The following is a 10,443-nucleotide window of genomic DNA, read 5'->3' on the forward strand; positions in this document are numbered from 1 at the left end:
GAGATCCACCACACATTTCTTAGTTATGTAGGCACATGGCGGGGTAATATGGAAATATATGAGTTCTTGAAAAAAATCATATTGGATGAGGCGTAAGCCGAGTCCAATATGTTGGGTTTTTTTCAAGGTTCCCATTTTATTTCCATATTACCCCTCTTAAGGGTCTACATAACAAATTTATCCTGTGCATGATTTTACATATGATACAATAATTTTAGGAAAAAGCATATTGACATTATGTGTACTTCATGCTTTATCAAATATACAACAATTAGAAAATGGCTGCAACATTTAAACCAAGAACAATGTCATTAAAACAAGTTTTTCAACAAAATTCATTTGTGTTAAAAAAAAAATTAATTAAAAAGAATGTTTTAACATATGACATCATAATAGGTGCCGGCTACTATGTAGTGACAGTGTTTGCATGTATATATATATATTCTCATGATGTCATAGTACACATGATGTCATAATTATGTGGTCAGTAAACCACGTGGAAGGGGCATATTGGCAATATTAAGTTAGTAAAAGGCACACACATGAGTATAATATTGTTATATATATATATATAGTATTGGTTTCAACCAATGAAATTTCAAGATTTTTATCGGAGGCAGGGATTATAAGATACGGTTTCCAGATAATTTGATTATAAGATCAGCATTAAAAGTCTCCAAAGTCTTTGGGGTTTTAAGGTCAAGTTCATCAAGTCACACAATAAAATGGACTAAATGGTGTCTCAAAGTCTTGATCCATACTATTTAAGTTATAAAATGTCTGTCCATAACTAAAGAATGATACCTACATATATTATTTGTATGTCAAAACATCATAATTACTGGATTATGTGGTAATATATCATTTATACATGATAGTTTAAATACTAGGATTTAAGATTCAGGAATTAAATTTCACATACGGGGTCAGATGTTGAAAGGTTAAAGTTCACCACCACTGGCTTTTACAAACATGATAAAGTAGCAAATTGTCTCTAAATGATATGCAGGGGTTGTCAGTAATGGTTGTCCGATTGCCCGAGGCAAGTGAAAACCCTGTTCGGACAAGTGAAACTCAATACACACTTGCCCGATGGGGCAATTGATTATCTAAATAGGAAATGTGATTATTATAATAATTGTGTTAAGCTTGACGAACATCAAATATTACATGTAGAACGTAATGTCCAACTCCATATATATTGCTGTTTTCTTTACCAAATCGTCAGATTATGGCGAAGGCCCATTCTAGTAGACCTTACTGTATCAGCAATTGACACAGAGAGATAATTAAAGTTACTGGTTGACAGAAATATATTAGAGTCTAAAATATTTAGGACAACTAAGTTTTTCATTCGGACAAATAAAACTTCCGAGTTTACTTGCCCGAAGGGCAAGTAAGAAGAAAAGTTAATATCTATCCCTGATGTCTGATATTGTATCCGATTGATAAGTCTCATATTGACTCCGAGTCCGAGTGATAACATTCTTTGTGAAAGATGTCGCACCTGACCAAAGTTTGATGTGTCGATCTACTCAGCTGGGTGAAATACTCTATGTAACACTTTGTTTTTCACTTTTTGAGAGGGGGGGGGGGGGGGGGGGCCATGAACATCATTAAGGTAGCTCACTACACTTAAGCTTATACTCTGTATGACACCACGTCACAAGATGGCGATTTAAATGTTTTGTGAAATTATTTGTATCGATCAATTTGTTTGTCTGTCATCATAGCTCAGTGGTTAAAGCATTGGACTGGTGAACAGTAGATCTCGAGTTCAAATCCTGCGGAGTCTTTTGTTCATATGTTTGGAAAATCATGTTTTTATCCAAATTTGTATATTTTTTGCCTTTTTGGCATATAAACTTATTGTATATCATCATATCTTTTATAATTAAATCAATTTGTGCTGATTTCAGAAACTATTTCTGGGTGTAGTGAGCCACCTTAAAGCACATTCTGTGATATCTAGAAGAGACAGTTGACCATTGCTATAGAATTTTATCATACCCCCGTAATCAGAGATTGGGGGACATATAGAATTTTATCATACCCCCGTAATCAGAGATTGGGGGACATATAGAATTTTATCATACCCCCGTAATCAGAGATTGGGGGACATATAGAATTTTATCATACCCCCGTAATCAGAGATTGGGGGACATGTAGAATTTTATCATACCCCCGTAATCAGAGATTGGGGGACATGTAGAATTTTATCATACCCCCGTAATCAGAGATTGGGGGACATATAGAATTTTATCATACCCCCGTAATCAGAGATTGGGGGACATGTAGAATTTTATCATACCCCCGTAATCAGAGATTGGGGGACATGTAGAATTTTATCATACCCCCGTAATCAGAGATTGGGGGACAAGTAGAATTTTATCATACCCCCGTAATCAGAGATTGGGGGACATGTAGAATTTTATCATACCCCCGTAATCAGAGATTGTGGGACATGTAGAATTTTATCATACCCCCGTAATCAGAGATTGGGGGACATATAGAATTTTATCATACCCCCGTAATCAGAGATTGGGGGACACATAGAATTTGGTCTGTCTGCCTGTCTGTTTGCTTTTCTGCAAAAACCTGGACCTTTGGGCTTTTAGTACAAGGGCTTTCATGTTTCAAATTTGTATTTCCTGTAACAAGACTTTTCTTGTAGTACCAAAAGTTTAATCCTCATGATCTCGATTTGACCTACTTTTAAAAAAACTTTGACCTTGGCCAAATATTTTGAATGCTTAGTGATGGTGGCTTTCATATTTCACATGTGTATTCCTTGTGACAAGACCTTTCTTTTTCTTATTGATGTTTCATATGAGCAGGGCACTGAGACTTAACTTTATTGTCATATTTCAGAATCGTATGGATGTCGCCATTGCCAAGAAAACTTTTCAACCCTGCTGAACCTACAGCAACACATAATCTGTGAACACACTAAGGAACTCCGAACCGAAATACACCAGCACCAACACAAGAAACACCGACCTCTGGACGGAAGTGGGTCGATTCATCCCAAGAAGCGGAAAATTTTAGAGGGATATACTCTAGAAGGCAAGGAGGAGAGGGTTAAAAATTTGGGGATTGACTTTCAAAGCAACGATGATGATGACGATGATGATGACGACGAGGACAGGCTGGTAATCAGTACGTCACCAGCTCCCCCAGAAAACGCCAGCAGTGAACCGGCTCCGGTTGAGGAATTTATGTCCTATCCTCACAAAAAGCTGAAGAGGAAAGACTACCTGGAAATTAAAGGTGAAGTGAGGAAGGAGAAAGATTTGCAGAAAGAGTACGAGAAAATCATAAACAAAGCTAAGAAGGAGATTGATCGAGAAAACAACGAAATCCGTGAAAAGTTGGAGAAGACTGAGTTACTTTACGCAACCGCTAAGTTTCAACCTGAAACGAAGTCTGAGCATGTAAATGATGCACTGCCAAGTCAACTGTACAGTGCTCCATATAATGTGCCACACCAAGATATTAGACTACCGTATCCACCCGTGTCAGCACAGCAGTCAATGGTCCCAGCTATTAACATGAACATGTATGGAAATTTTGCGATGCCAATGAATTTTCCGCCCCATCCTATGGCTTACATGAATCCTGGAATGTTCATGCCTCCCATGACTACACATCAGCATTCAACCAATTACATTCCTCAACCAAATCCAATGCCAACCTCTCCTTTGCCTTCTAGAGTAGCCCAAGTATCAAGCCCAAGGATGTCACCACGCAGTCTCGGGACCCCCAAACCCGAGAAACCCAAGTCAGCACGCTCATCGAATTCAAAACGCCGTAACCAAAAAGTAGAAAGAAAGGGAAGTTTGTCGGATGATAAAAGTCAGTCGGATGACAAGAGTGAAGTAGTCGAGATTTATGAATGTAAAGTTTGCTGTCGAAAATTTTCACAAGTCGGGAACTTTCACAACCACATGAAACTTCATAACGAGAAGTCGTGTAGTTGTGGAATCTGTAAAGTGGAGTTTAGCGATAGTTACGAACTGCAACGTCACATGAGAACGACACACACGGGAAGCATGCCATATAAGTGTAACGAGTGTGATCGAGAATTTAGCCAGTATAACAATTTGAGAAGACATCTTCGAGTCCACAGTGGAAATTCTTACAAGTGCCATATTTGTGGAAGAAACTTCAATGAAATTTTCTACTTGGATATGCATATTGGTTCCCACACCGGAGAACGAACCTACAAGTGTGGAGTCTGTAGTGTGACTTTTCGAGACAACGCAGAGCTTCAGAGGCATGTGAAGACGCACAGTGTAGACGAGCTCCACACTTGTGATGCTTGTGGGAAGTCGTTCAGTAAAGCCTGTGTTCTTCGCCAACACAAGAAGATGCATTTAGGAATCCGTCCTTACAAATGTAACATCTGCGATAAAGCTTTCATTCATCGTCATCATCTTACCATCCATATGCGTATGCACAACACTTCAAAGCCATACACCTGCAAGTTTTGTCATCGAGAATTCACCCAAACTAGTCACTTGTATAAACATATCGAAAAACAACATGAGGAGGAGATTGGAAAAGCTGTTGATCTCAATTTTAAAAATGGAAAGAAAAGCATTCCTTCAGCCTCAGAGATTGAAGAGTTATTCTGTAAGATGCAGAGTCCGTCCAATTCATCGTCTGCTAGTGTGGATAGTGGGAATGCAGAAACGATCGGAAGACCAAGGAGTGACTCCAACATTAGTCAAGCAGACTCCGCCATTTCACTGTCCAGGTCTAATGTTAGCCCCATCTCCATGGAAACTCCTCCTCCTGTTGAATATTCATCCACTCCTCAATATTCACCCATCTCTTCAGCATCTAGTCAGTGTGACAACGAAGCTCGTTCTCTCACGCCAACCACCGAAGTTCTTCCCACTCACTTAAAGTCAAATGGTCTCAGTCAAGCAGCAGCAAGAAACCCTGCAGGCCAGACGCACACAAAAAAGGACTCGCTGTCTCATGCAAACTCTCAGGAGTATTCTACCGCAAATCCAAAACTAAACGAGAACAAAATACTCACGACAGACCAAAGCAAGAATACATCTCATTATCATCAAGATCATATTAGAAGTACTTGTTTAAAAACGGAGAAGTTCAACATTTTACCAGATGTTAGCAGGATCACAGACACGGACCAACTTTCTCAGGAATTTAGGGCACCCAGGAAGGACGTGAGTCGGAAGTCGGCGTCATCTCCGTGCTCAAGCCTGTCCTCTGACTCTGCATTGGGAATTACTGACCATCCTAGCCCTCCTTCAGCCATTTTGACTCCAGAGTCGATTAAGGTAGAGAAGAAGGAATGCAAGGAAGAAAAACCCAAAAAGAGAAGAAGGAGGAGAAAGAAGATGGAGGCAGACAGTGAAAGCATCGCTACTACTGATGCTCCCCCGTCCGCCCCCAACAGCCAGATTCCTAGCCTACCCCCCATGATGCCAAATATTCCTACAGATGTGCAGCAGATGTACCTAATGCAGATGCAGCATCTTCAAGATATGCACATGGTTCTGTTTGCTAATGCTATGGCCAATCAGAGTTTTCCGAATGGCCCTGGGACCAAACCCAACAGTCCGGCCACTACTCTCCCAGTGGCAAGTCCTTCGTCTTATGGTTACGGAAACCAGATGGACGTTTTCTCCCAGGCGTCCCAGCCTCGGACATTTTCTCCGGTGTCCCACAGCAGATTCCATAACTCACAGAGCGACGTCAGTGGACCTATGGACTTGAGTGTAGAAAAACAAGCATAGATTCATATTCCTTACGAAGATTAATTGCTCAAAAGTAAAAGAATTCCAATACACTGTTATTGAGGCAAATGCAAACTCCGATTGCTGCCTGTGGCTTTTATTTGAAAATGCTGCTGAAAGTTTTCTTTGTGGATTTCACTAGGAAATCTGTACCTGTGCCTTTTGCCTACATGTGTTGTATTTGATTGTGTTCTAACGAAATTATTACACACAGACACTTTTACTTTATATGACAAAACACCAAATCAAAATTGTGTACACTTTTTATATTAAGCAGGTTGTTCAATTCTCTGTGTTCAATGTACTGATTTTTTGCCTGTAAATCAAACAGATATTGCTCAAATTTTTTTTTTACCATTAAACAACTTGTGTTGACCTGTGTTCAGCCATGATGGCGTTCAGACGAAAAATGTCCTCATATTGTTAAACTGAGTTGTGAGTCATCTTTCATTGCCTTTGAAATCATTCACAAAATTTATACCTCGGGATTCATTGTTTGCCAATTATTATGTTGCAGCAAAACTATAGCAATATCTCTTAGCTTTACATTTGTGCCATAATGGAGTCCACATTCCCATAATGCCATTGAATGGTGAAATATACACTTACAAACTCCCAGAGTAAGATGGAAAAATATTTTTATTTTTTTTTTTGCGTATTACTTGGAAGTGAGTTCTTATGCAATATATTTTATTTCTACTTTTACTTTCATTTTTGAAAGTTCAGAGTTCAAGCCTGGAATTTATTTCTAGAAGAAGCAGAGACTTCTTTGGGGGTCTTTTATGATTTTTTCTCCCTTTTAAATATGTGTTCCGAATCATTAGCACCAGCAAGATTTCTGTAGCTTCTGTCTCCTTTATGTTTTTGACTAGTCAGGTGCGTGCCATACCCTGTCAGGAATCGGTGCTCGCTGTTTACTATTCGATTCCAGTATTGTAGTTACCTACACCCCCTACAACCCACCCCCAATTTTTATATATCAACCTAGCATGAAATTGGAAATATGCATACTTTTCTGTAGGAAAGTGAATTATTGGATTTTAGAATTATTTTAATTCTTTCAATTTACAAAACTGTCAGAAAAAGTTTTTATAATCGCTTCTAACAAAAATAAAATCGAATGTTGAGACGAACATAGATTGACATGTGGTGGGACATTATTGTTGTTTGAGGTGAAAGACTTTCTTCGACATTTATGTAAATTCCAGATACCAATAATGCTGTACTCTTGTCATTGAAAAGTGTATGCTAATGATATATTGGTATTCTTTCACTTGTAGAAAATGTGTGGGGGTGGTGGATTTGTAAGCAAACTTTCACAATTGTTATTTACCAAAATATACTGGCTTCAATGTTTTCAGCTTGCGTTAAAATACACGATTATATTTAAAAAGATGTGTGGCTTTTTCGGTGGACAGTTTTGTGTATATTTATACCTCTCAGGTGTTTTTATCCTGCCATGATTATGCAATCTGTATTTATATTGTATAATAACATTTTGTTTGTTTGTTTTAATTGTGTGTCACATTGCTCATTTTATATTGTACAGAACCTGTGTAAAAATGATAACGGAGTATTGTGTTTTTAGAATTCGTAAAAATGATGATGGAGTATTGCGTTTTTAGAATTCGTAAAAATGATGATGGAGTATTGTGTTTTTAGAATTCGTAAAAATGATGATGGAGTATTGTGTTTTTAGAATTCGTGTTTGACAGAATATTTCTAGAGAAATGATTGTACCTACATGAGATTTGTGTGCGAGATTGCTAGGATTGGTGAACCATTGTGTGAATGGCCGTACCCTCATTGTAGTATTTTAATCAGTCCAAGGATGATTTGATTCAGATTGTTTAAATGAAAGCCATTTCTGTTTATTTTATATGATATGAAGTGAGTTGGGGAGGTTTTTGAAAGAGGGTAAGCTTTCCCAACTGTAAAATGAGTAGAAATTACTTTTATTTCGTATGATTTTAAGTAAGTAAAATGCATTTCTTGCATTTGGATGAATAATGTTAGAGAAAATAAGAATTTTATCTGACCTGGGGTGATATTGCATTATATGGTCTTAGTTTTTAGATTGTAAACAATGATGGTCAAGTTAATTGAACCAGTCATATTGCATTTGACAAGTGAAATTAGATTTTAATTGATAAATAGTGATGTAAATTGATTGAAGAATTGTGCTTGAAATAACCAAAAGATGTATCGCGTGCGGCATGATGACCTTGAATTCAGGTCTGAGTGATTAAAACTCTATTGATTTAGAAAAATGTTGCTGGTATGTTACGAAAAAATAGATAATGTTTATGTATTTGCTTTATTATTGAAAAGTCTGTGTTTGCTTTATCATTGAAAAGTCTAGCTTTTTCCTTTTGGATTTCATTTAGCCATTGCATGATAGATTGAGCAGTGATTCACATTAAGTAGTAGAGTTTGTTCAAAAGTTTCATGTTATATTTTTAACTGTTCCTCTGAACAGACTGACAATACCAATTTAACCTGTCCGGAGGTGTGTGTGTGTGTCTGTCTGTACATCCATCGCTACTGTGTGTGCCAACTGTATAGCACGTGTCGTCATTTTAAGCTGATCTCAAAACCTAAATTAATTTACCAACTCTAGCAGCTCAGATAGGAGTCAAAGGGTATAAATTTCGTCCAATCAGAATTGTGATTTCATAAGTCTTCATCATCATCATCCATTCACAATGTGTTTAACAACTCATTTGCATTCCATTCAGAAACGCGTGATTATGGTTTTGATATGTCTATTTTTTTCTTTTTTATTGAATTTGGGTTTTTTTTTGTACATGTATAATGATTTGTATTGAAATATTCATATTGTAGTTAGTTTTGCATTTCTTTACTTGATCTCAATGGTAGACAAATTTTAATATGTATTGGATGAATGGGAAGTTGTTGGCATTGAAAGGGGAGAGTTAAGCATAGATGTTATTTTATTGCATTTTCATAGCGCTCAAATCACAAAAATTTGATATTCAGGTTTTTTATGGGGATTTTATTTTCTTTCTCTTTTTTTTCAAGAATTTCATTTTTCCACAATGTTTATTACTATTATTATTTTTTACATTCACTTAAAATATCATTGGGATGTTCAAATTTTTTATATTCTTGACAAGATTACATGTCAAACACAACTGGACAATATTATGATAGTTTTTAAAATTATATTTTTTAGGATGTAGAAAAATAAAAATCTAGCAAGATTTTGAAATGACATCATGCCAAGGTAGAAACTGCTGTCTCAAGTATTGATTATTTTTGATTATTAATATATTTATTTTGGTAGACAGGTGTACAACTCTCTGTCTGGGAAGCCCGCTCATGAAATGCTCATATTTATATGCATTTTTGTATTATAGTTTCAACGTTCACTGTAATTTTGTTGCATGTAGAGTAGATTTTAGTTTTAGTTATTTAGCTCCCTCCCCTTTTTCCTTTCCATTTTAGAGGCTTTCCTTTCCGATTTCTTTTTTTTTTTTCTATTCATTTCTTTTTCATCTCTTTCTTTGTTTTTTTCTCTCCATGTTTAGCTGAGTGTGTGAATTGTTCATAAGGTTTCATTTTTATCAGGCATTATAGTGGTTACAACTGAGCCTTGAATATTACATTTGTTTAGATTTTTTTTTTAATGCATTTACTTTACAATTTTGTTGTCCATGCTGCTTGGTTTGAAGAGCAGCATTTGTAAATTCCAAAAATATGCAGGTTTAAAATTGTGTTCATTTGCCTATTTTTTTATTCCATTATTATAAAATTTATGTAGGGAATTTGTTGTCAAATTTATCAATTCTGTTATGCAAAGTTTACACCACAAAACAACAAAAACAGGAAAATGATGAAATTATGACAATTTACACAACATATTAGTAACCAATTGTGTCAAACACTGTAAAATTTAATTTATCTTATTTTCTTTAGTTCATTCCATAAGGCAGTTCTGATGAGAACTTTAAATATAATTGCTGCTGACAAAAGTTCTGCAGATGTGCAATTCTTTTTTTTTTTATCCTTCTGAAAATAAAACATGATTAAAGAATTTTAGATTTGCTTGTATTATTACCAGAGGGTGCATTTTAGAGCTGACCATGGCAAGTTCTTTATGAAAAGATGAAAACAACAAACGGTGATCAGTCTTCTAATTATATGATTATCGGAGGGCATTTTTTAAGAACTTTCCATTGCAAAATTTTGTTGGGGTCAATTAAAAATCTCAAGAACCACTAGGCCAAAATTTTTTAATTTACATGAAAGTTTTCTTACATAGTGCAGATTCAAATTTGTTAAAATCATGACACCCGGGGGTAGGGTGGGGTCACAACGGGATCGAAGTTTTACATGCGAATGTTTTAAAAATCTTAAGAACCACTGGGTTAGAAAATTTACATGTGATTATATAATAGGGAAAATGCTTAAAAATCTTCTCAAGAACCACTGGGTTAGAAAAGTTTAGATTTACATGAAAGCTTCCTGACGTAGTGCAGTTTCAAGTTTATTAAAATCATGGGCTCTGGGGGTAGGTTGTGGCCATAATAGGGGATCTAAGTTTTGCATGTGAATATATGGGTGAAACCTTAAAAAAGTTTTTCAAGAACCACTGGATCAGAAAAGTTTAAATTTACAGGAAAGCTTCCATGATATAGATTAGATTCAC

At 36.2% G+C, this 10,443-nt stretch overlaps 1 protein-coding gene across 1 annotated transcript in view; it reads left to right on the forward strand.

Annotated features, from left to right (window-relative positions):
* Positions 1 to 9,828, forward strand: part of LOC125662316 (uncharacterized) — a 21,840-nt gene extending 12,012 nt beyond the window's left edge. Inside the window, exon 4 of the mRNA XM_048894476.2 lies at positions 2,872 to 9,828. Coding sequence (XP_048750433.2) covers positions 2,872 to 5,771 — 2,900 coding nt within the window. The 3' untranslated portion in view covers positions 5,772 to 9,828. The remainder of the gene's footprint in view (positions 1 to 2,871) is intronic.
* Positions 9,829 to 10,443: the final 615 nt, after the last annotated feature.

Source organism: Ostrea edulis, chromosome 8, assembly GCF_947568905.1.
Source record: "Ostrea edulis chromosome 8, xbOstEdul1.1, whole genome shotgun sequence".
Classification (NCBI taxonomy): Eukaryota; Metazoa; Mollusca; class Bivalvia; order Ostreida; family Ostreidae; genus Ostrea; species Ostrea edulis.